This window comes from Castor canadensis, chromosome 17 (genome assembly GCF_047511655.1).
Source record: "Castor canadensis chromosome 17, mCasCan1.hap1v2, whole genome shotgun sequence".
Lineage (NCBI taxonomy): Eukaryota > Metazoa > Chordata > Mammalia > Rodentia > Castoridae > Castor > Castor canadensis.
The window spans coordinates 45,734,763-45,761,341 of NC_133402.1; the positions used below are offsets into that span (position 1 = coordinate 45,734,763).

Here is a 26,579-nt window from a genome sequence, read left to right on the forward strand (position 1 = left end):
CTTGAGCCACTCCACCAGTCCTACAATAAAGACATTTTAAATATGCAAGCGCATACGAGAGTAGAAGTAATATGACTCCTGATTATGGATGATCTATTTTCACCGCTTATCCACATCCTCTGAATTTCCTATGTAGCGTGGGAGCCCTAAGCCTCTTTCTAGGTCTGGAACCTCGGAAGGTGCGGGTGAGTGTGCTCAGAGGATCTGCGCGGCCCGGGACTGGGTATTTTAAGCAAGCTCTAGAGTAGGACGGGGCAGCAACTACGACTCTTTATACACAACGCCGTGCCCGGCTGCGCAGGACCCGGGCGCGCTCCCGACATCGCCCCGCCCCCGCGAACTCGGCGGGCCGCCGCTTCCGCGTCACGTGGGAGCCGGTCACGTGAGCTCGCGTAGTGCACAGCGGTCGGCCTGCGGCGAGCGGGCGGCAGTGGGCGCCATGGCCGCGAGGCCGCAGTCCCCGGGCGGTGCGGTGTCGGCGGCCGCCTACCCCGACACGCCGGCCGAGTTCCCCCCGCACCTCCAGGCCGGCGCGATGCGGCGCCGCTTCTGGGGCGTGTTCAACTGCCTGTGCGCCGGCGCGTTCGGGGCCCTGGCCGCCGCCGCCGCCAAGCTGGCCTTCGGCAGCGAGGTGGAGCCCGGGGCGGCGCTGCGGCGGGCGGGGAGGGACGGGGTCGGAGGGTGCTGCGGGCCGGGGGCGCGGGGCCGCGTCACCCCGCGCGCCGCGAGCAGCTGGGTGGGTGGGCGGGAGAGCATGCCGCGCTCGGGTGTAGCCATCCCGGCGTCCAGTGTGGTCGGGAGGAGACGCGGGGCACTGAGGCCTCTTCCCTTAGCAGGCACGTAAACATTCCTTCCGGTGGCCTAGCTCACTCTCGGGGAGGACCTCCATGTCCTACCTTTCACTTTAAGTCCCTTGTGCTCAGCCTTTCTCTGCACGTGAATCTAGATGAGGAACTTGTTGCCCATCTCTTTGTTCATCGTTCACGGGTGCTCTGGTTTACAAACTGCCAGGCAAATTGGGATACCCTAGAATAAGGGAACCCTGAAAGTACCGTTTGGGCGGTCCCCTGCCTCCGAGAATTTCTGTTGGGCCAGCCCCGTGTGATCAGGTCCACCTCGGTGCCCTGCTCTTCCAAGGTCTTATGTCATCCTTTACTTGATAGAGGGGTTGCATTGCACCTTCACCCCATGGGTAGGACCTGACTTGAACAGGGGACTGACAATTTAGGTTTCAGTCTATTTATGGCTAATTCCATGGGAGTTATCAAGCTTGAAATTAGTATCCCGTTGGGTATAAATTCCTGGTGTAAGTGGTCCAAAGTAAAATGAATGACCCCACGGACCATGAAGCTTCTCTTTTCCTTGTGATCTGGTGTTTGTAACCCTTTATTTAATCCAGACTACCACTGGTCCATAGGATGTCTTTATGTAAGTTACAGGAGCATACTCCTTTCCAGAATGCCCAAGATGCTTTAGGAAACCTACAACGGAAAAGTTTGATGTCTACATGGACCCAGCCCTTGGAGGAAGTGGCCATGTCACTCAAAGCCAAGCAAGGAGGTCTTCATATCCGATGTGTAGGAGGATTCTAAAGATCCTCTAGTTTCTCAAGGCTTTCTCCTTTTAAGAAAGAAGGAAGGGAAGCTGGCACCCGTGGCTTACATCTGTAATCCTAGCCACTTGGAAGGCTGACATCAGGAGGATCATGGTTTCAGGCTACGCCTGGCAAGTAGTTCAAGAGATACCATCACCAAAATAACCAGACCAAAATGAACTGGAGGAGTGACTCAAGCAGTAGAGCACAGGCTTTGCAAATGCAAAGCTCTGAGTTCGAATCCCAATCTGACCAAAAAAGAAGGAAAGGAAAAAATCTGCACGTTCTCAAAGAAGCCTGGGTGACCCAGTCAGAGGACCTCAGCCAGGAAGGGCTGTATACTGTTTTAAGAGTACGGAGTCACATTGCCTGGGTTTGAATCCTGGCACTGCTCAGCACTAGGCAAGTTACTTAATGCCCCTGGCCCTTTATCAGTAGAATGAAGTAGAGGAATAAACAAAAATGCCTTGAAAACATTTTTCAAGTCCTAGAACAGAGGAAATGTTGAAGAATGTGCAGAGCATTTGGCTTAATGGGCTGTAACCTGCACTGAGTGGGGTGTGGGGGGCAGGCAGAGTTGGCTAATTCATGCTTCGCCTGTACCCACGGAGGAAGAGACACACCCCTGTTCTCGTACTGCGTAAGCAATAACAGCTACTTGTCCTCTGGGACTGATCTTCAAGCACTGTCCTTGTGCCACCAATAGGGCTTCATGTTCAACAGAAAATGCTTGTTCTGGATGAGCACTTTGCTTCTACTCAATGTCATGTGGCCAGCCAGGTTTTCTCAAGTTGGTGTCATGATAAGATGGGTCTGCTTCCCGTGAGGGCTTGGGACAATCTATGGTGTGATCCCTGTAGGGATTTGGCTATAGCAGCCATGACCCTGGGTGTGCTGCAGGTCACACTGCCTGCAGGGGCCATGGCTGTTGTCGCAAAAACACTTTTCTCCTGCAGGCAAACATGGGCTTATGCATCTTAGGCATTGTTGCAATGGCAAGCACCAATTCTCTGATGTGGACCTTCTTTAGCCGGGGCCTCAGTTTCTCCATGTCTTCAGCCATTGCATCTGTCACAGTGACGTTTTCTAACATCCTCAGCTCGGTGAGTAGCCTGAGAGTATGGTGCCCTTGTCCGAAATCTGGGTTCTGGGTGAGTTGTCCTTGGGGAACCCCTGCTTGCCCAGACTGGAGGAAGGACAGGAAGTAAAGCAGAGGTTGGGATGTGGCTCTAGTAGTGGAGCAATTAAACATGGAGGACTTCTCAGGTTAGGTAGATACGAAAACTGACTGTCAAAAGTCTATGTACTTGCTGCCTCTCCAGATAGGAACCCTCTGACTGAAGCTTCTTGGCAACTTTGCTGTCTCCCAGGGGTCTGGGAACTCAAGCATGAACTATAGAGGGTTGAGGTTCCTTCTGGTAAGGTCAACAAAGTGGACCTAAGCCCAGTCAGTCTTGAAGAGGGAGGAAGGCTCTGCTGTCCCAGCTTCGGTCAGTGAACTCCAGGAACCAGCTGTATGCTAGGCCCCGACCTGGGACTCTCTTGGGCTCCAGTGCAGTATAGTCCCACTTCTTTTGGGAAGACAAGTGAATGGAGTGACTTGGGGAAGGTGACTGTTGAGTGTGAATTCTCAAGTTTTTGGCTCCAGACCTTGATTCTGGCCCCCACTGGGAGTAAGTCAGCCTCTGGGGAGTTGATAGTGTCCACTCTCAGAGGCCGAGGCACTCACAGCTGTCTCTGCCTGCAGGCCTTCCTGGGCTACGTGCTGTATGGAGAGTGCCAAGAGGTCTTGTGGTGGGGAGGAATATTCCTCATCCTCTGTGGGCTCACCCTGATCCACAGGAAGCTCCCACCCGCCTGGAAGGCCCTTCCACAGAAGCAGCAGTAACCCATGGGCTGGATGGACCAGTGAAAGTAACCCATGGGCTGGATGGACCAGCCTTGGGTTGGTGTATGGGACTGCTTCCTGAGCGGCCTGGGCACACAGTCTTCTGACCAATGGCTACAGGGAGAGGCCAGACCAGCTCCGGCCTTCTGGCCAACCCTGCTCCCAAGGGAATGGGCCTCTGATCTTCAAGCCTTGAGGGAAGCCAAACCCTGTGCAGGGAGGCAGCCCACAGTGTTCTGCTCTCCACCCCTTGCTGGTGTCTGTACTGGGCTTTGATTCTCATGCTCCCGGGCCCACTGCCCACCTGAGCCCTGGCAGAAGCTGAGATCCTGGGGTCACTCGGCTTTGTGTATGGTTGTAACCAGTCCTGTCACCTGACCAAGATCCCTCTTACACCTCTAGAGTCAGCACCTGGGGTTGGGCGGCTTTCTGACAGCCCCATATTGATGTATTGGGCCAACTGCATCATGTTTATGTATGGTGGGAAGACAAGGAAACCTGGGATAATAAATACTTTTTGGTAAGTTAAAGCTATGGAATCTTAATTCTCTTTTGGTTTTGGAGTTTGAGGGAGCAGCCAGGGTGAGTTGAAATTCTTGGCATGGGACAGGTGGACTGGGGTGAGCTTGGCAGTGCTGGTCCGTAGTGGCCGAGGACTCTACCACTGTCGTTCCTTCCTGAGCAAGCCAGGCCAGAGCTCTTGGAATGGAAGCTGTCTGTCCACTCTGTGAAAGAGCAAAGTTGCACATCACTTTGGAGCTCTTGTTCATTTACTTTGTTAAGAAAGGGAAGTGGCCCAGGAGTGCCCCCACCTCTTCCCTTTAGGTCTCTTCTGTGCTTTGCTTTTCCTTCCCAGCTCTCTTGGGTTCTTTTGGTGTCTTATAGCCACATGCATGCCATTCCTAGTGCAGGGCCGTCTGCATACTGCCTGTCTTCTGCTGCACAGCCCACCTGCTCCACTTCTTCCCTGGGCTCCTGATGTCTCCAAGCCTTCTTTATAAACTCACTGAAGTTGAGAGCACCTGGTGGCCAGGAGGCTAGAACAGTGAAGGAGCTGTCCAGGTCCTTTGTCCCACCCATGCAATGCCTGCATCTCTCTCTTCCCAGGTACTTTCTGACATAGGCTCACTGCTTCTGCTAACCAGGGCCTGGCTCTCCTCCGCTATTCCCATGATAATCTTCTCTTAGTCCCCATCTCCCCAACCTGCTCCTGCATGCTGTAGTCATTTCACTCCAGCATCTGGTCTCAAAGGTTCTCAAGTCTACAAGGGCCATTCCTGCCACCATGCTTTGCACTTGTTCTCTCCTTTGCCATGGAGTCTCTTCACCTGCCCCTCTCCTTGACAATAAACTCCCGCTCCTACTTCAAAACGCCTTTGAGCATTCATGGGGGCCTGGGCAAAGCCTGATTCATAGAATGCTAATTGATTAGTCCACATTGGCACATTGAAGCCTAATGGCCACCCCATGAAAAAGATCCTCTTATTCCCATCTCAGAGGTAAGGGGCTCAGGGACAGGTGAAATAATTTTCCCTATGTCACATAGCTAATGAATGCCAGAATGACCATGTCATCCCAGAGAATGACTCTAGGCCTCACTCTTAATCTTTGTAACTGACCTGCCTCCCAAATCAGCATGGTCAAGGCCAGAGAGGCCCTGTGGTAGAGGAGTCCATTTCATACTAATAGCATACCCAAATCTTAGAGGCCTCTTGTTACATGTTCTATACCCTGCTCTAGTTTCTAAGCAGTGAGGAAGATGAAGGCCATGCAGGACTGCAGGATGTATTTCCATATAGGTCAACCAAGGTCAAATGTAAAAACTGCTGAGTGCCAGTGATAGGGCCTCCCTGGGAAGCCCATGACAAGGACAAGAAGTCTATCTTGGAGCAGGCATTGTCCTTGAGGGGACCCTGCCTCCCATCCAGATACCTCCTGGATTAGTGTTGACCTAAGGTGCTGTAGACTGTTGAGTCAACAGATATGCCTGTGGTCACAAGATACAGGAAGAAGATGGATCATTTTTCAGAAAGAGCAGTGTGACTCACCATCTAAGAAGATAGGGAGCATTCACCATAGTTCTTTCTTCGTTTCAGAGGCTGTGTGGCTTATGATTCCATTCATGTGAATACTTGAGATGCAGTTTATTCTCTTCTCAAGAGAATATCAATATTTATCTTTGTGATGTGAATCTTGAATGATGGTTTGAGCTTTATTTTGTTTGCTTGGGAGCTGGCAGTTTGACATCAGATTCTATAGCCAGTGGCCTGATAGGGCAGTTACTATGTTTTGTTTCCATTCTTGTTTCTTATTTTACTTATTTTTTTGGTGGGCAGTACTGGGATTTGAACTCAGGGCCTCATATTTGTTAAGTAAGCACTCTGTCATTTGAGCCAGTCCATCAGCCCTTTTTTGTGTTCGGTGTTTTTGAGATAGGGTCTCACTATTTGCCTGAGCTGGACTCAAACCTCAATCCTCTTGATCTCTGCTTTCCAAGTAGTTAGGATTACAGGCGTGAGCCAGCAGCACCTGGCCATAACACACTCCCTTCCCTCTCTCCCTCCCTCCTTCCCTTTTTCTTTCTTTCTTGGGTCTGGGATTTGAACTTGGGGCTTTGTGCTTTCAAAGCAGGTACTCTGCTGCTTGAGTCCCAAGTAGTATGAGTCACTGGTGCCTAACTCTTAATTCTATCTTCCTTTTTTTTTTTGGGTGGTACTGGGATTTGACTCGCTTGCTAGGTGGGCGCTCTACTGCTTGAGTCACTTCACCTGTCCTTTTTTCGTATTGGGTATTTTCAGGATAGGGTCCTGGGCTGTCTTTGAACCTCGATCCTCCTGGTCTCTGCCTCCTGAATAGCTAGGATTACAGGCATGAGCCACCAGTGCCCAGCTTCATTCTTTTTTAAAGTGTGCAACTCAGTTTTTTCTCTGTATCCGCAAGGTTTTCAACCACTGTCACTAATTCCAGAGCATCTCTCACTACCGAAAGAAACTTTCATACCCAGTAACAATCATTCTGTTCCCTCCCACCCACATCCCAGACCCTGGCAATCATGAATCCACTTTCTGTCTCTATGGTGCTGATTCTGGACATTTCACATAAGTGGAATCATACAGCTTTTGTATCTGGCTTTGTTTCATTTAGAATAATGTTTTTATTGTAACACATATCAGTACTTCATTCCTTTCTATGGATCAGTACCATCCCATTCTGTGGATATACCACATTTCATCTTATCCATTGATCATGAGGTGGACATATGGATTGTTTCCACAGTGGAACCATTATAAATGATGCTGCTATAAATATTTGTGTACAGGGTGTGTGTGTGTGTGTGTGTGTGTGTACATGTGATTTCAGTTCTATTGTATATATACCTAGAAGTGGCCACGATAACTTTATGCTAAACTTTTTGGGGAGTTACCAGACTTTTCAAACAGTCTGCACCTTTACATTCCAACCATTAAAGTATGAATGTTCTGTTGGAGGTGTGACTCAAACCGTAGAGTGCCTTCTTAGCAAGTGTGAAGCCCTGAGTTTAAGCAGTACTACCAAAATATGAGTGTTCTTGTTCTCGATGTCCTTGACAAAACTATTAATGTCCATCTTTTTTGGTTTTTATTACCATGTATTAATTTTACAAAATAATGGGCCTCATGATGACATTTTCATACATGCGCACAATATACTTTGATCATATTCACCCCCTACCCCCATTATAGCTATCCTAGAGGTATCCTACTGTGGTTTTTATTTGCATTTCCATAGTGACTAACAGTGTCAGGCATCATTTCTGTGCTTATTGGTTCTTTATACATCATCTTTCGGGAAATGTCTATTTAGACCTCACTTGGAGGTCTTTATCAAGTGGTACTTTAGTCTCAGTCTCTGTGACTGGGTTAGGGGTGTCCCCACTCCTTCCAGGTTTTCCCAGATATACTGTCTTAGAGGAAGGAGGCAAGAAGTTGGCTCTTCTCTGAGCACAACCCAGGAAATTAGGCAATGCTGGGGTGGGGTAGAGGGTGGCAGAACTCAGGCTTGTGCTTTGCTTCCAGTCTGAAGGGAGGGGCTGAGGCAGTCCTGGCCAAAACTTCCCACACTCAGACCCTTACCCTTGGGACACTATTCACTGCCTTGAGCTATCTCTGCTCCCATATAGCCCTCAACATTCCAAAGGGCAGCCCACACTAACCCACTCCACATTTAATCCTAGGGAAGGGCAAGAGGAGGGAGGCACATTGGGACAGAGTGCCCCTGCCTGAGCAGCTTCAAGAGGCCTCACCTGCTGCCCACTGAACACCGGCCTTGTGCCTTCAGTAATCCCTAGATAGTCAGGGAGGGTGGCCTCAGCCTGCACCTCCTGCTTTTAGCGACATCCCCCCACTGTTGCAGCATAGCAGTCAAGAACATAAAGCACAGAGATGAAGGAGCTTCACCTGTTTCAAACTGGGTTATGTTTTTATTATTGAGTGGTAAGAGTTTTTTAAATACTCTAAGTACAGATCCTTAATATATATGATTTGCAAATACTTCTCCCTTTTTGTGGGTTGTCTTCTTCCTGATGGTGTCTTTTGAGATCAGAAGTTTTTAATTTTGATGAATTCAAATTTTTTTTCTTTTGTATTTGATATCATGTCAGAGAATCCATTGCCAAGTCAAAATGTGACAGAATCCAGATAATGCCATGCTTGTTAAGACCATTGATAGGACTCTGAACTTTGACTCTTAAGTGTACAGAAGAGAGCTGGACTATTTTGTTTTTGTTTTTCTTTTTTACTGTCCTGGGGCTTGAACTCAGGGCCTACACCTTGAGCTGCTCCACCAGTCCCCCACCCCTTTTTATTGTGATGGGTTTTTTTCAAGACAGGGTTTCATGAACTATTTGCCTGGGATGGCTTCAAACTGCCATCCTTCTGATTTCTGCCTCCTGAGTAGCTAGGATTACAGGTGTGAGCCACCAAGCTCAGCTTTTTAAAATTATGTCTTTTTTTTTTTTTTTTTTTTTTTTGGGCAGGACTAGGGTTTGAACTCAGGGCTTCACACTTGCAAAGCAGGCACTCTACCACTTGTGCCATACCTCCATTCCTTGTTTAAATGTTTTTCTTGAGACAGGGTCTTCCTATATAGCTCAGGCTGGCCTCAAACTCACAATCCTTCTGCCTCAGCCTCCCAAGTGCTATGATTATGTGTGTACCACCACTCCTGACTCTAACTAATATTTTAAAGGGAACACAATCACTGGGAACCAGTGGCTCACATCTATAATCCTAGCTATTCGAAAGAGATCAGGAGGATTGAGATTCAAAGCAAGCTTGGGCAAATAGTTTATAAGACCCTATCTCAAAAATAACCAACACACACACACACAGACACAGGGCTGGCTGAGTGACTCAAGTGCATCTGCCTAGCAAACACAAGGCCCTGAGTTCAAACCTCAGTACTGTGTCCCCCCTCCCAAAAAAAAGAATCACTATCATATCGAGAATTACAGAGGGTAGGAGTAGAAGCAGGGAGACCTGTTAGGAGGCTACTACAGCCATTAGATGAAAGGAGGCTTTGGTAGCAGAGAAGGTGCTAAGAAGTGATCAGGCCCTAAATAATGTATTTTTAAGGCAGCTCCAACAGGACTTTCTGATGGCTCAGGTATGGGTATGAAAGAAAAGGTCAACCATGTGGTTTTGGCCTGAGCAATTTAAGAATGAAGATAGCAGTAATGAAGAGGGCTATGAGAAGAATCTGATTGGGCAAGACTATCAAGAGTTTGAACCTGTTTGTTTTAAGATACTTGAAATAATACAGCCAGGTTAAGGTGCTGGGGGACAGTAGGACATGTGGTTTATAGGTCAAGGAGAAATCTGAGTGTCATCTGCATAGAGAAGGTATCTGAAGCCATGAGTTGGATAGATCTAGAGAGGAGAGACCGGGCCTGGACACCCCAGCATTTAGAAGTCAGAGAAATGTGGAGGAACTGACAAGGTGAATTAAGAAGAAATAACCAATGAGGTGGCTAACCAGTCAAGTATGGCAGGCTGGCTCATCGTCACAGAAAGCAGTGATCACTCAGGCTCATGTTGCTGTAGAGTCAGATAAATTGATGATTGAGAAATGGTCACCAGCAAAGGGGTGACTTTGATAAGAGAAGTTTTGAAGAATGGTGGAGGAAAGAGCCTGACTGGATTAGATTCAGCAGGGAATGTTGGATCTTCTCCATTGATTCAGAAAAAGTGTTTGACAAATTATAAATCTCATTCATGATTAAAAAAAAAAAACCTCAACTAGAAATAGAAGGAATGATAGATGGGCAAGATTTGAAACCCACAGCTGGCATCATAGTCAGCGGTGAAAGACTGAAAGTCTTTCCTCTAAGCTCAGGAACCACGGTAGGATGCCTGCTGGTGCAATCTGTGATTAGAAGACTTCCAGATTCTTTGTATCCCATGGGAAGAATCCATCACAAGACACATGAGTATAAGTGGAGTTTATTAAAAGTTAGGAAAGGACAATACAAAGGAGAGCATGCTGGGGCTCAGGTGGAATCTGGAGACAGAGCACGCTTTTCTTTTTCAGGTACTTCTACAACTTATGCTAATCTATGGGAGGGGTGATTCCCATCCAATAATCAATGAGTGGGGAGGGGCATGGGTGGTTCTCTTCCAGGTGAAGGTGGTCCCTGAGCCAAATCATGGTTAATCTGAGATGTAATCTTTTTTCTTTTTTTAATTTTTTATTCATTTATTCACATGTGCATACACTGTTTGGGCCATTTCTCCCTGCTACCCACTGCTGTAATCTTTCTTCTATGTGTTCCAAGCTTTTCATAATTTAGCATGATTCAAATTCCCGAAAGATTACTCCAAAAAATTCCTTTTTGGGGTTGACGAAGGGGGCCAGTCCATCTTCAGGATCTGCTTTGAGCTGACAAGGGGCAGCAGACCCCACCTACAAGGGGAAGTTGTCTCTCCTATTTCTTTCCTTTGGGGCTCATTTGGACACAAGGTGTCTGAATTATTGTCCAGCACAGTCAAGTTTTCCTCATGGAGATCTGGGTTGCTCACGGAGACCTTGTTCATCTGTAAAGATCAATAGCCCTTTTGCCTCATGATTTGGGTCCTAAAGCTTTTATTCTAGAAGAGATAAACCTGGTTTAGAAGGCATGACCCAAATATTAACAAGGATAGGAGCATCAGAAAGGGCCCTGCCACTTGTAGCAGGAAGGATAAGAATCTAAGTTTTTATTTTAAAAAGTGACAAAGTCTTATGGTTACTTTTTCTATAGGTATTTATACCTGTAGCTATTTTTAACCCTTGAATGGCCCTCTGGAGTGCCATTGTAGTGAGCAGTTAAGGACTGATTGGGGGTAACATTTATATTAGAGAGCAGGTATACAGGGGGAAGGTGCCAATCCAAGTAGAGGGTAAGCATCAGTGAGTCAGTTCTGTACAGAAAGAAGACTCACTGTGTCTTTAAGCAGAAGTTAGGTACCATTGAACATTGTATTGATTTTGCTTAAACAGAAGGCCTTGGCCAAAGACATGAGTTTGGCTTTTGCCAGAAGCTTGGAAGGCTTAAATACAAGAGCACATGCATAAGCACCCCTTTTAAAGTCTCTCAGCTTTGGTTACTTTTAGAAGCCTGGCACAGTTGACTCCATCTAGATCTGGAGAGGCCTCTTTTGTGGTGGCCATGCCAATTGCTCTAAGAAGGCGGCAGACGCCGGCTACTTGGGGGTCGCACCCTCTCAACTATTCCTCTGGACAGTCGTCCCTGAAGAGCTTGCAGATTTGGCAGTTTTGTCCACTAGAGCCAGGAGTAGCCTCTGGAAAGTCAGCTTCCTCCACAGTCAGATTTGCCCCACCAAGGAGGGGAAGTAACACATCAAACAGGTCAGAAATCAGTGTCTACGTGGCCTTTTTGGCCAAATTAAGCAACAAAGAGATTTATTTTAAAAAATGGCTCTTAGTCTGGGCTTAATTAGATAAAATTGTCCCATAAATGTACTGACTTCTTTAAATTGTAAAGGGTCAGCAGACACCAGTTATAAAGTGTTTACAAGGAAAATGCAAAACGACCCCAGTACTTAAGAATGTCTGTCCTGGTTGACGGATAAGCACTTGCTAGAGTTACTTTTCATGGGCTTGCATTGGAACTATTACACACTGGGCAAAGAGGCCAATACTAAAAACAACATGAAAAGTGAAAAGATAACAATATAAAGGAAGATAATCTGTTGAGTTTTAAAAGGGAAAAATCTTAATAGGAATTTTTGTAACTAGTGCAGAATCCAAATCGCACCAAAGTAAACTGAGAAGAATGGGGGAACATGTTTATTTTCTAAAAAGATAATAAACCAGTAAGATTAATGTCTCATTATTAGATACAGTATAAGAGATAAGGGAGTAATCATAAAGTTAGGGAACCCAATGACTGAGAGTCATGGCTTGGATATTGATAAGAAATCACATCCTAGACTAGCTTGGACATATGCCAGGGTTGTTCTTGACCTGCATGTATTCTCTGGAGCCCAAAAATAACAGGCTCAGTCATCGAGAGTTAATGACACACATAATTTGGTATTTTAGGATTAATCACCTTTTAGTAGACCCCTATAAAAACTTAAGGTTTTATCATCCCATCTGGAGAGTGAACTTTTGTTTGGTTTTGGTAAAATTTTGTATCAGCCTACAGCACCAAAAATCCTGGACAGTTATTTTGATAAAACACAAACCCATAGTGCATTAGTCTTTTTTTTAATATAATAGTAACCTATAAGAACACATGGGTTAATAAACATAATTATAAATAAAGTTGAATGTAAATTGCACTCACAATAGAATGAAACAGATTATTGTCCATAAATTTTCTTGTAGTCCTAAAGCAGAGGGTAGTTAGGGCTGGTTGGGATTAGAACTTTAGGTAACTTTTGAGACAGTTGTGCACGTTAACTTTATAAAAATAGCTTAAGAACTGTCCTAAAGACATCTAAACACACACAGAGATGTTTTGACCTATGCGTGCCAAAGAGTATCAAATATAAGCACCATGTACGAAGCTCAAAAAATAAAAAAATTCAGTGGCCACAGTTGGTAGGACACAAAGACATATACAGAAAACACCCACAGTGACACACAAAACAATCACATTAATTCAGAGTGCACTCTTAAATAAATCATTTTTGTTACTATCTTTAGTAGGTTAGTCAGCTAGATTCTTAAGTAGTTTGTAACAGATTTTTAACACAAATACTCTATTCTTTGTCTAATCCTTAACAGATTAATGCATTAAAAGCAACATGTATAAAAACTATATTAGAGAATTTTAACCCCAAGTTACAATTTTTCTAGAGCATGGCAAGGTGGCATCATCCATGAGTTTTCTGTCCCTAGGAAGTGGCAGGATGGTGCTGGACTTGTGGATGGTGACAACACTCCCTGCGACCAATGGTTTCTCCTAAGGGACTTTCAGATGGAACACAAAGACCTGTTACCTGCAATATACAGGCTCAAATAGCAGTCTGTTACAGGAATAAAAGACATCTATCCTTGAGAGACTGGTGTTACTGCCCATATAGAGTTCCTAATAAAGAGACCAAATAAGACAAACTAAGGTGGGATTCGAACCCATGACCTCACATTTGCTAGGCAGGCAAGTCCTTGTTAGCTTCTTAAAGAAAGGAGACTTAGAAACGATCTTTAGAATTTGGCAAATAATCTCAAGCCCATCACTGAAGGGCGCCAGCCCCTTCCGTTTGGACCTGAGGCTTGTGTTGTCTGTGCTGCTCCCTCAGCCTGCTAGGTCGTGTGCTTCCTGACAGTGGCAGCAGGCTCTTGGTATGGGCACGTGGGTGCTGCTGCTGCTACTGCTGCTGCTGCTGGGGCCAGTTGACTTGGGGCGGGGGGACGACACAGGCATGCATCCCTTTTTCCTCTAATAGGCAGCAGGTAAGAATAAGTGGTGGCCATGAGAAGAAGATAGAAGAAATCATTTTAATTTAACTTTCCAACTCTACTAATCTCTTTTTAAGATCAGGTAGCCAGAACCTAGAGGCTATCACAGGGTGTTCTAAAGTTAGCCACTACCCTGAAGCTTCACTCTCTACCCATGAGTAGTAGTCCACACCCTAAACTTCAACTGTCTGGAGCAGGGAGGTTTTCACAAGTGAATTCAACAAAACAAAGACCCAAACCTAGGAGCTAGACAGAGCAAAGGCTAGGAATTTCAAACAGAAATTCTCCATCAATTAGAGCAGGAACTAATAGATTTCCCAATGTCTCTCTCAACAAGACAATGACCCAAATCCAGGAAACCACCCTAGGGACCAAAAGGACCCAAAGCTAAGAGTTTCTTAGGAAATATTTCAACCTTAAAACCTGACCCCGTTTCTCTCTAGAGACAACCTGCCTTCAGTCTGCTGAAAGCACACTCTCTTCCCAACAAACTTTACTGTTACTGTCATTAAATCTTCTCCTGCCAGAGGCAAACCTCCAAGGCCATTTTCTGGCAGCACCTTCCAAAGGCAATTTAAGGCCTGGGGCATGCTCCCTGCCTTGTGGCTCATGGCCTGGGATAGGTTAGAGGAATCCAGCCTGAGTGGCTGGAGTGACAGCCACCATGGCTGGAGCAACAGCCACCATGGCTGGCATGCCTCCTGGGCTAGTGACTAGGAGGGTCTTGGGGTTAGAGACCCTGGCAAGCAGTGTCTACACATGCATTTTTGGTAGAGTGAGCCTATGGGCTTGGAGTGCAGGGGTGTTGCCGCATACATGGCACAGGATGGGGAAGGGATGGTGGGGTAGGAAAAGAGAAGGGTGCTGTGGCTTTATGTAGCCTACCCATTCTCTGTGATCCCCAATCCGTGGGGGAAGCACGCATTGGGCAGACAGACACTGCTGGGTTCTGCAGGCTGTCTGCCCCCACAATATGACCCACAGGGCAGCCTGCATATTGAGTGGACAACACGGTTTCCCAGCTGCATTCCCAAGGGCAGAGTTCAGCACATTCCCTTGGCTGTGCAGAAGGAAAAATAGAAAAAAAGAAGTAAAAATGATCCTCTAAGGTGCAGGGTTTGGAGGCTCACCATTTCCCCTGACTGGCTTCAAAACTGTTAAAGGCACTAGTGCAGAAGACTTCCACATTCTTTGTGTCTCATGGGAAGAATCCATTGCAGGACACATGGGTATAAATGGAGTTTATTAAAAGTTAGGGAAGGGAAATACAAAAGGGTGGGTGCAGGTGGAATCTGGAAGCCGAGAGCATGCTTTTCTTTCTCGGGTACTTTTTAAAACTTATGCTAACCTATGGGAGGGGAGGAACCAGGTGATTCCCATCCAATACTGAGTGGGGAGGGGCATGGGTGGTTTCCTGCCAGGTGAGGGTGGTCCCTGAGCTAAAGCATGGTTAATCTGAGATGTAATATTTTTCTTTGAGTCCCGAGCTTTCCCTAATTTAGCCTGCCTCATTTCACCCCTTTTATTCAACATAGCCCTGGAAGTCCTGGCCGGAGCAATTAGGCAAGAAGAAGGAATAAAATTTATCTAAATTGGATATCTGGAGATATCTAAGGAATAAAAGATCCAAATAAAATGACATCTAAAGATATCAAAAATGTTATCTAAATAGCAGTAAAATTATCTTTCCAAAGAAGATATGTTGAAAACTATAGATTCCTAAAAATGTCAGAATTAAAAACAAATTCAGGCTGAAGTGGGGGAGCTGAGTGCAATTCTCAGTACTGGGGAAAAGAAGATGGCAGTGTGGCTCAAGCAGAAGAGCACCTGCTTTGCAAGCACTAAGCACCGAGTTCAAACCCCAGTCCCACCCCCCCAAATTTTTTTTAAATCTTTTAAAAATCCCAGTGGTTTGTTTTGCATAAATAAAAACATCCTAAAATTTATATGGAATCCCAAGGGACCCTTAATAGTCAAAACAATCTTGGAAAGGAACAAAGTTGTAGGCCTCACACTTTCTAATTTCCATTTACTATAAAGCCATGTAGTCAAAAAGTGCATTAGAACAGACTAACAGCACAGTAACAGCACAGAATAGAGAGCTGAGAAACAAACCCTTGATAAGGATGCCAAGACCATTCACATTGGAAGAGGGTAATCTTTTCAATAAATGATGCTGAGGAAACTGCATGTGCATATGCAAAAGAAAAAGTTGGGCCTTAATATTGTCTACAAAAATGAATTTAAAATGAGTTATGTTAGAATGAGAGAGGCAGAAAGATAGCTCAATGCCAGGACAGTTTTTATTATTCAGGAAAAAGCCCTGCAGAAGAGGTCCCCAGCAAGAGAGCTGGAGCCCACAGCTGCTTACAGACTGGGGATAGATATAGGAGGTGAGTGAAGAAGTCCAGGAAGGTCACTGGGATGGAAAATCCTCAATGGCTCTCTGACCTTCTGAAGATCATGGTTTAAGGGAGGGCCATTCCTTCTAGGCCAGGTGGAGCTAAAGGTGGATGTCTATTTTTCTTTAGGGCCAGATGGAGAGTTTCCAGTAAGTCACCTTCAAGGGCACGGGGTTCCAGGTCTAGCATGGCTTCCTTCTGTTCACCCTAACAAGTTAAAGAGCTGGACGTGTTAGCACATGCCTGCAATCCTAGTACTCTGAAGGCTGAGGTAGAATAATCACAAATTCAAGGCCAGCCTCAGCTACATAGCGAGTTTGAGGCCAGTAACATAGCATAACCTTGTCTCAAAAAAAGTCAAAGACCTAAACATAGGAGCTAAAATCATAACACTCTTAGAAGAAAAGATGGGAAAGACTTCATGACATTAGATTTGGTCATGATTTCTTGGCTATGGCACTAAAAGTCACAGGCAACAGAAGAAAAATCATCTCAAATACATAAATTGGGTCTCAATAAAATTCATACCTTTTGTGCATTGACAGACACGTCCATCAAGAGAACAAGAATCCACAGAATGAGAGAAGTTTGCAAATCACATATCTGGTGAGGAATTAATAACCAGAATACATGGTTCTAGAGTTCAACAATAGAAAACCCATGCAGACACAGAAAGAAGACTTGAACAGATAACTCTAGACTGGATGTGGTTGGAGGGGGTTCTTAGAAACTCTTTTCTCAAAGTTCTTCAGACATTATAAATCATTAAGGAAAAGACAAAAGAAAAAAGACCTCAAAAGAAAGTTGAGCAAAGCACATTGCCTTCATAAGTCATAGAATATCATTGATACTGGTTGATAAATCACACAAGGGAAAATTTGTAGAGCTATAAACATATGAAAAGATGCAACCTCACTAGTAATAAGGGAAATTAAAATTAAAACCACAGCAAGGAGTCTGGGGGGTGGGTATAGCCCAGTGGTAGAGAATTGGCCAAGCATGTATGAGGCCCTTGGTTTAAACCCCAGCACTGGAAGAAAAAAAAATAAGGAAAAGGCATTCCATAAACTAGAAAACACATATCTGATAAAGAACATGTACCCAGATTATGTAAAGAGCTCCTACAGTTGAATAACAAGACAACCCAAGGGGCAAAATGTTCAAACAGACACTTCAGAGAAGATACACAGATGACAAATAAGCACATGAGAATATGCCCAACATCATTAGTCACTAAGGAAAATTAAAACCACAATGAGAGACTAACCAATCTCTCAGAACGACAAAACTTTAAATGACTGAAAATCGCAAGTGTTGGTGATGATGTGGAGCAGCTGGAACTTCTGATTGGAGTTTTACACCCCAGCAAAATGGTACGACTATTTTTTAAAACACCTTGACAATGTCATACAAGGTTAACCATTCCCCTCCTAGAAATTTTTCAGGGAAATGAAAACATAGGCCTACAAAAAAGACTCGTTCATAGCAGTATTGTTGATGTGTGATGGATTAACTTGATGGCCAATTTGGTGGGATTGAGGAGCACCTAGGGAGATTGTTAGGCACACCTCTAGGTGTGTCTGAGGGCTTTTCCAGAGAGGATTAACTAAGGGGGAACATGGACCACACCACCCCAGAGACTGGAGGCCCAGATGGAATCAAAGGGGGAAAAGGAGAAAGCACAGTCTTTCCTGGCCACCATGATGGGAACTTCTCTGCTCCACTGCTCCCTCCCTGCCAGGATGGAATGAAAGACTCTGAACTCATGAGCAAAATAAATTCTTCCTCCTTTCAAGTTGTTTATGTCAGGGATTCTGGCACAGTGATGGACTCAATTGTGTCCATACAGGATTCATGTTGAAGCCCCAAACTCTAGTGTAACTATATTTAAGACAGGACCCTTAGGGTGGTCAAGTTAGCTGAGGTCATAGGGCAGAACCCAGGAAGGATTTTCTCCATGTGTGTGCACAGAGAAAAGCTGAGAAGGTAAAAAGATGAGCCAGGAAAATGGTCCTCACCATGAACTATATTTGCCAGCACCTTCATCTTGGATTTCCAGCCTCTAGAACTGTGAGAAATGTTTTGTTTAGGCCATGTAGTCTATAGCATTTGTTATAGTACCCTGAGCAGACTTACACAGCTCAAATGTCCATCAACTGATATGAATGGACAAATAGTAAAGTATCCATTCTATGGAATACTACTCTGTAACAAAAGAAACAGCATAGGGCTAGTGGAGTGGCTCAAGTGGTAGAGCACCTGCCTATCAAGTGTGAGGCCCTGTACTGCAAAATAAAACAAACCAAACCAAAAAAACCTAAAAGGAACTACATACCGATGCATGCTACAACATGGAGAAGCTCAAAAATAATTGTGCTGAGTGAAAGAAGCCCCCCCACCAAGAAAGAATATCTGCTCTATGATTCCATTCATACATAATTCTTAAATTAAAACAAAAACAAAAACAAAAAAGACTCCAGTGATGGAAGGCAGGTCAGTGGTTGCTCAGGGCTGGGAATCACAACTTTTTAGGTTAATGGGTCTGTTTTTCTTGGTTGTGGTGGTGGTTAAAATAACTGGGTAAAGTCACTAACATTCCACACTTGAAGTAGGTGACAAAGCTAGAGAGAACACAATAAGAAGCCATTTCCTACAAGGTTGCAAAAGACACTAAGTAAGGTCAAGATTGAGGAGCACCATAAAAACCACCATATGCAGCTGGTGGGTTGTAAATGAGGATAACCCTTTGTTACCAGAAAGCTGATACCCCTGGCCTCAATGCCAGTTCACAAATAACAAGAGCAGAGTTTTTGAGGAAAAGTGAATAAGGTTTATTATTTGTTAGATGAAGTGGAGGTTAGGAGAATCAACCTTCAAAACTCTGTTATTCCACTTCTGAAAGAAGATGTCTGCTTTTTAAAGGGGAATTCAGAGGCTGAGCTTGACTATATGATGAAATGCCTGTCCAGAACAGCTTCTGGCCTTAATTCTCCGGGTGTCCAAGTACCCCACCTCCAAAGTTACATTTTGGCTGACAGGTTTACTTCTCTGGTGGTCAGAGAGAAGCAGTAGAGAGCTGCCTGGTTTAATTGATGAGTAAAAGGAGTTAACCTTGGACTCTCCAGCATGTAGACAAAAGGTGGAAAATGTCACTTTGATTAACAAGCAGAGTTAATTGGTCAGCATTTTCCTTTTTGTAGTCCTCGTTACACCTTTGGAAACATTTTTGCAAATGGGAAAACAGATGCCATATCCTTTGGGGCAGCAATGCCAGTCCCTGAAATTCTTACACACCTTCCCAAGGGGAGATGGGGAGGAGACATGTATGCATGCTCATTACTACAGTGTTAATAATTGAGAAAAATGGAAACAATCTAGTATTAGTAAGTTATTAAATAATACACAGTGGCTAAACCTCAAAACTATAAGGTGGAATGAAAATAAGTTGAAGGACACTATTCAGTATGATAGTTTTACAAAAATTGAATGTCCTTTAAAACAATAGCACGTGTATAAATATCCACTTGTACAGTAAGTGCAAATAGATCATGGGAAATAACACCAGCTTGAGAGCAGTGGTTACCTGTTTGGTGGAGGGTAGGGGATGAGACCAGGGAAGAGGATGCAGGGCTGGGGCTTCAGGGCAGCTATGTTTTGATTCTTGACCTTAATGAAGGAGATGTAAGTTTTCATTACTTTTTTTGGAGTTTTTGTAGTTCTATGAATTTTTTTTTAACTCAACTGCTGATAAATTGGAATAGTTACATTTAACATCATTAGACATGAAGGTACTGTTTTCGAGGTGGCAAGGAAACACCGAGATTGTCCTTGCTAGTTGATCTGTGCTTTGGGTTCTTTGGGCCCAAATAAAGAATGGCGGGGTCCAGACTGGAGAAGGGAATGTGGGGAATCTCGTGGGTGAGGGTGGGAGGCTATACACATAGCATCAATTCCAACAGGACTGGCTCCAGGGCTGGGCTGGCCAGAGAATGGTTACTCCAAATTCTACAGCTATCCAAGTCCTAGGAAACAGGATTTAGAGGGCTCAGATTTCCTTACATCCACTTAGTGGGTCATAGGATTTGCTGAGGTGGGACCCTAGTGAGCCTGGCTGAGAGCTGTCTCTTGCACTGCTCCTGTGTCCCCTTACTGGTCATTGACAGGGTCTCCAGAGGTCTTCTTGCCTCAAGACTGGTGGCAGTGAGTCCATAACATCTCCAGCACTGTTCAGAGGGCTGCAGCCTCAGACCTCTGCACTTTTAGACTTACTGTTCCTACACCAAGGGAAAAACCTAAAGTAAAAGTACAGAGTTTGGGCAACATTGCTCCTAGTCTATTTACTGCTAACAGCAGTTTGTTGCCGGATAGTGGAGAACCATAGTAGACTTAAGCAACTATAGTAGACTATTGATTGGACAGCCACGAGCAGGAGTGAGTGCTTGAAATCTGTGGGTTCCAGGCAGGTAGTTCACCCACTGAACTACCAGGTGGGACCCGCGGGCACTCTGCTGGTGATGTGGAGGTAAACACCCTCGTGCACCCTGGCAAACACTAGGAGTGGCTTGATGAGAACAGACTTTCGAGTTTCTTGGAATCTTTTACTTTTTTCCTATAAAGTTGTGCACATGCCTAATAAGAACAAGAAAAGATGTGAGTCAGATTAGAGATGAACTTGCAGGTTTAGAGACAAGAAGAAAAGATGTTCCTATAGCATATTTGTTGACTCCTCCCCATCTCCACAAACAAGGACATCAAAAGTATCGGGTGGACATCTTTATGATCCAAGTTTGGCGCCAGGGGCAGCCCCTGTGGCACCTGGGATGATGCCAGGACCCAGGGCCCAGGCTCCTTGCTCTGCCTCAGAATTGGGTGTGGAGGGATAACAGGAGTGGCAACAGCAGACTTGAATCCCAAAAGTGGCACTCACCAGGCTTTCTTTCTTCCAAGAGGGACTCCCTGCTCCCTCTGGGAGGAGAGGACATGGTCTCCCTGGCACTGCCCTACAGGAATCCCAGGTTTCTGCCTGCATGAGGCCTTCTGTGCCCCAGTCTTCTTTCTGCACCCTGGTGTGAGTCAGAACCTCTGCATACGGGCCCTGATCAGGCACCGGGAGAGCCTGGCATTCCTGTGAGGCCCTTCCTTACACCTTATCATAAGGGGTCATTTGTTTATGGAATGACTCACATGAAAAAATGAGCACTGACCCCCTACTATGAGCTTAGACACAAAATTAGCTGATACTATTTCTATCTGTAAAGTTAGTCTCTGGGAGTTTCATGTTAAAAATGTTTCTTCTGTCTCTTGCCTCACCTCTTGTCTCTAGGACCTTCCTGCCTGCTTTTGTCCTCTTCTCCCTCCTCCCTGACTTCGCCATCTCTGGATTAACATGAAATTCAGTCCGTGCCTAAAGGTGTCATCCTCCTTTTCCTCTCCTGTCTTCTGCTCTGCTTTCTCCCCCCTTTCCTTTCTTTCACTTTAAACTTTTCTTTTGCAGTTCTGGTGATTAAACCCAGAGCCTTGTGCATGTCAGCCAAAAGGCCTACTACTTGAGCTACACCTCTAGGTCTTCTGTTTTTAGTTTGTTTTTGAGACAGTTCTCAATACCTTTTCCCAAGCTGGCCTCCTTCCATTGCTTCCTGATTAGCTGGTATTACAGGCAAGAACCACCATACCCAGCCTCCATGCCACTTTCTAGGAAGGTATGTTCAGAGCCTGTCATTCCCTAATGGAGCCCATGCCTGGTCCTGAGAGCAGAGGGTCTGGAGTGAGTGACCCTTCAACCCAATATCCCAGGATTTGGCCACCAGGCCCTGATGCAATATGGGGGTTGCTATTTTGGGAGGGTGTCACAACCCTAGTGACCTGTAACCAGACCCTGCTGTCTGCTGTGGCTGAGGCTAGAGAGATGAGAACAGGTGACCCTTTAGGACTGACTGACAGAGGAATGCCACCTGCACAAGGCTAAGTAAGAGCCTGTGTTGGGAAGCTTGGAAATTCCACTGGAGGTAGAGGGAAGGGAAGCTGGCTGGGTTCCTCTGATGACCCCTCTCTGCACTGCAGTTTTCGCATATGTAAGATGAGGGCATTGAGATGGACACCCTCTCTCAAGTCCCCTTTGCAGCTCATTTCTTGCAGAAAACCTGGAGACGCCGCTACCTTATCACGGCATCCTTACTGAGCACATCCTGTGTTCCCACTGCCAGAGAACCTGCTATAGACACATGAGCTCCCAGGCCTCTCAACAGCTCTGTGAGATGGTATTCTATCATCTCCCATTTTCCAGATAAGGAAACAGGTGCAGAGAGGTTGAGTGACTTGCTCAAGCTCACACAGTGGGTCAAACCCCAAAGTCAGTTCCCTTTGGATACTTTTGCACTCACTCTGGTAACTTGGGTTTTCTGGCCCAGAAGACAAAAGAGAAAGCTTCTCTTGGTCAAGCCCTTCTTTTGTCAAAGGAGCTGCAGGAGACAGAGAGGTGAAGCAGCTAGAATTCAGGCAGTCTTGTCCTGAGCCAGGACTTTTTCCAAAGGCTTCTCTTCTCTCTGCTTGAAATCATGGGCTTAACTTCTACATAGGTAATAATGCACATGGTGCTAAATTCTGATGGTGCGAGGGGAAAGAGAAAATATCTCCTCCCATCCTTGGGCCCTGAAAGCGGGGTCTGGACCTCCCAGTGGAGAGAGCGGCCCAGGCTCTTTCTTGGTAAATGCCACGTGCATCCAGGGCTCAGTTTGTTATTATATCTGCAGATGCGGTGCTGAGGTTCTCGCCCTCAGGCAGTAGAATGCTGCCAACCTCATCCTGTTAGCCAAGGTGACAAGGGCCATGGTCTCTGGCTCTCCTTCAGCCAACAGAGACCATCACTATTCAGAGACTGTTTGTTCTGGAAGGGAACTTTGGTGTCATTCAGTCCCTCACTTTTCAGGTAAGGAACCTAATGGATGACTTTCCCAAAGACACACACACAAAGTTACTGTGGTGTCAGGACTCAGGGTGGGTCTTGCTCCTGCTCAGGTGCACTGGCTGCTACGCCAGGCTGGCCTCTTCAGTAGAATTAATTTAAAAATTATAGGTGCCCCTAGGGACAGCAGATCATTGTCAACCAAAGTCACAACTGTGTACACTCTTTGACCCAACATTTCCCCCTGGAAGGTCTTCGATTCTTCCTATAGAGTCACCTGCATAAGATAAATGACCATCTGTACCTGCCTTCTCTTCGTAGCATGGAGAGCCTGGAAGGAACCTACATGCCTATGGAAAGGCAGCTGTTAGATAGGTTAGGGACTGTCTGTCCAGACAGACTACTGTGCAGCCATGAAAGGATGGGCCACTTCACCATGCACTGGTGGAAGAATAACTCTCCAACATCCATCACTTCATAACAAACTCAAGGTGCAGAACATGTTGGTGTGCTCCAATTTGTACAAATAAGAGGGGAAATAATACAGAAATGTCTTGTTCTTTGTGCATACATCTCTGCCAAGATCTAAAAGAGCCAGGCACGGTGGCTCCCGTCTGTAACCCTAGCTACTCAGGAGGTAGAGATTAGGAGGATCACAGTTCAAAGCCAACCCCAGTGAAATAGTTCGTGAGACCCTATCTCGAAAAAAATCCACCACAAAAAAGACTGGTGGAGTGGCTCATGTGTAGGCTTTGAGTCAAGCCCCAGTACCACAAAAAAAAAAAAGAAAAAAAAAGGCTCTTAAAGAAATGGGTAACTAGGTGGCTAGAGAATGCTTCAGAAATCTTGAAACGTGTGGATGCATGCATCACAAAGATATATATATCTTTATCTTTATTTTTATATTAAGTATATTTCAAGAAAATATATAACAAAAATAAAAATCACAGAGCTGGTGGAGTGGCTCAAGTGGCAGAGTGCCTGCCTTGCAAGTATGAGGCCCTGAGTTCAAACCCCAGTATTGCAAAACAAAACAAAACAAACAAAAAAACAGACATCGTTTTTTTTAATTTGAAGAAAAGAAAATAGGAAGAAAACCATAAAGTCAGTAAAGATTTGCCTAGCTTCTCTGGAGTTGATCTTGGCAGTAACCAGAATGTCACTCCACACGTGGCTGAGATGATAGGCTCCTGGCTTTTGATGGGGGTCACGTAAGACACACAGGTGCCATTCTCTGTGTTCTTGCCCTTTTAAATCTTGTCTCAGCTCATGATTTCCCGGGTCTGATGTGGGAGGTGATAAGACTTTTATTATTTCTGATGGACATGGTCCCCAAGCCCTGCCCTTGGCAGCCATAGCAGGGTCACACCTTACACAGGACCACATAAAAAGGCACCATATCCTCTGAGAAGCAGCTCTGGCAGCACCAGCATCAGGACTGGCATCTTCCCGGGGCTGCAGGAGAGAAATGGAGGACATCATGGACACTCCAAGTGGTGAGTGGGTGGAACTGTGCAGCCAGCATCTTGGGCATCTGGGCACCTGACCCCCTCCAGCAAGCTCTTCCCCAGGCGGGCTTCCTAGGCCACTGCTCCCTCACCTGTGGCTGTGGGGTGATGCAGAGCTTGCTCTCTACCTTATTCGTGTAAGGGAAAACATCTCATTTAGGTCTAATTCCAGATTTATAAAATGATTGCAAGAATAATAGGAAAAATTCCCATGTGCCCTTTGTTCCAGTTCCCTAAATGCTGACCACACTTTTTTTTAATCTTCTGGATCAATCGTAGTCCTCTGTTTAGCAGGTTTGAAGCCTTGAGTTTAAACCCCAGTACTACCACCAACAACAAAAGTTCAACGGTAAGGTTTTTTCATTTGTTTGTTTTGCAGTACTGGGGTTTGAACTCAGGGCTTTGCACTTACTAGGCAGGCATTCTACCACTTGAGCCACTCCACCAGGCCTTTTTTGTGATGGATATTTTTTGAGATAGGGTCTCAAAAACTATTTGCCTGGGCTGGCTTCAAACCAATCCTCCTGATCTCTGCCTCCTGAGTAGCTAGGATTATAGGCATGAGCCACCAGCACCCTGCAAGACAGTTTTTTCAGAATGCATCTTTCCCTCTTTTTGTGGGAGTGTCACTCTTTGGCTGCCTTCACTGAAATTAAAGATGTACATGTCCTGTGACACAACACTTGTGCTTTGGAAGATTTCTTTTACAAATATCATCACACACAAATGTAAAAATACACATGCACGGAAGTAATATGAAGGTTTGAAGCAATCTATGTGCGCACCCAGAAGGACAGCAGCAACTACGGATCCACTTGAGTGTATAGAAACAAGTTTCAAGATATATATAGGAGGTGGAGGAAGAGAGAGAGGGAGAGAAAGGTGCAAAATGACATGTTGAGAAACCTCCTGCTTGTGTAAATAAGTAAACAAGTATTTGTTTATGCAGAGAAAACTGCAGAGCTCCTCCGACATCTTAAGTGGTTGCCGCTGGAGAGGAGATCTGGGAGCCTTGGGTAGACAGAATTCATTTTTGCCGTGGGCAGTTACTACTTGTTAATGTGCTTGTGATTCTTTTGAGTCCTAAAAAGAGAATTCATGTCCCTCATCCATCCTCCCTCCACAGCTGCTCAGCCATTCTCCATCTCTCCTTCCAGAATGTCCAGCCCAGGTCTCCTCATCTCTCAACTGCTCTGTCATATTTACATCTGTTTCTCTAGCCTGCATTATGGGTACCTGCTTCTAGTCTGTTTCCTACTTCATGATTCTCTTTTCAACTGTGTCTGGGTGGTATCTAAACCTGTTCATGGAACTTTTTAATTTCAAGGACCATACTTTTATTTCTGGAAGTTTTTAGAAAAATCTAACTAGTCAGTCTTAATAGTGGTTTATTCCTTTCCTATTTTTTATTCTGAGTGTCCCTAGCCATTTTTTATTTAACCATCTTATGGTCTGTAGTATCTGATTTCTTGAGAGAGAATACTCACGTGGTTTTTGCTGAATCAGTAGATTGTTGTGTTTTAGAATTTTGGGCTGTAAGCTCATCATAAGTGTGACTATTTGGGAATACGATAAAACTCTGGTTGAGTGTTTTACCCTTCAAACAGGATAGATATTTGTGCCCTAAAGCAAGGAAAACTGTTTGGCCTGTTGGCCAAGGGCAGCTGTTTATTTTCCTTTCTCTGTTTGGATGATTCCAGACCTCTATAGGAAGAGGTGATGTCAGAATGTTTAACCACTAGTGTATGTTCAGTGGAGTTCCTGGCTCACAGCAGTGTGTAAGGAAACTCTGGGAGCACCTGCTAGTGCAAGTGGTGGTGGCCTCAAATGGTCAGATGGACATGGGAGGGCTTATAATTGTACTCATGGCTGTCAGTGGAGACAGATGGTAAGTCCTTGGAAAAGAATTCAGGGACTGGAGTTGTGGTTCAAGTGGTAGAGTGCCTGCCTAGCAAACGCGAGGCCCTACTTCAATCTCCAGTCTTGAGAATTCAGGGGCAGATACACAGAGGAATCTTTAACAGAACAGACTCATTTAAGCAAAAGCTAGATTTTGTTAAAGCAGAATTGATTATAAAGCAATAGTACACCCCCAAAGGAAAGTGAGGGCAGGCAGCTTGGCCATGCAGCCAAGTGCCTTGAGCCTCAAATTTTAGGCATTTTTTTGGATAGTGTTTAATGATTATGCTAAGTATATTATGTACATAATTGTGGAGTTTAAAAAAAATGAGAGGGCATCTTCAAGAACTGGGGAATGGAGAGTGCTTTACTTAAGTTTTCCTCAGAGCCAAGGTAGTGATTTGAAGGAAGGTGTGCATATGAAATCACAACCATAACGAGA

At 45.2% G+C, this 26,579-nt stretch overlaps 1 protein-coding gene across 2 annotated transcripts in view; it reads left to right on the forward strand.

Annotated features, from left to right (window-relative positions):
- The first annotated feature begins 382 nt into the window (after positions 1-382).
- The window catches only part of Tmem42 (transmembrane protein 42), a 29,727-nt gene continuing 3,530 nt past the window's right edge, over positions 383-26,579 (forward strand). Inside the window, exons 1-3 of one of the 2 annotated variants that reach the window (XM_020163827.2) lie at positions 383-631; positions 2,551-2,697; positions 3,342-4,012. In XM_020163827.2, coding sequence (XP_020019416.1) covers positions 440-631; positions 2,551-2,697; positions 3,342-3,482 — 480 coding nt within the window. In that variant the 5' untranslated portion in view covers positions 383-439 and the 3' untranslated portion in view covers positions 3,483-4,012. Of the gene's footprint in view, positions 632-2,550; positions 2,698-3,341; positions 4,013-26,579 lie in introns of those variants that run through there. The other variant, XM_074059361.1, reaches the window with a different exon arrangement.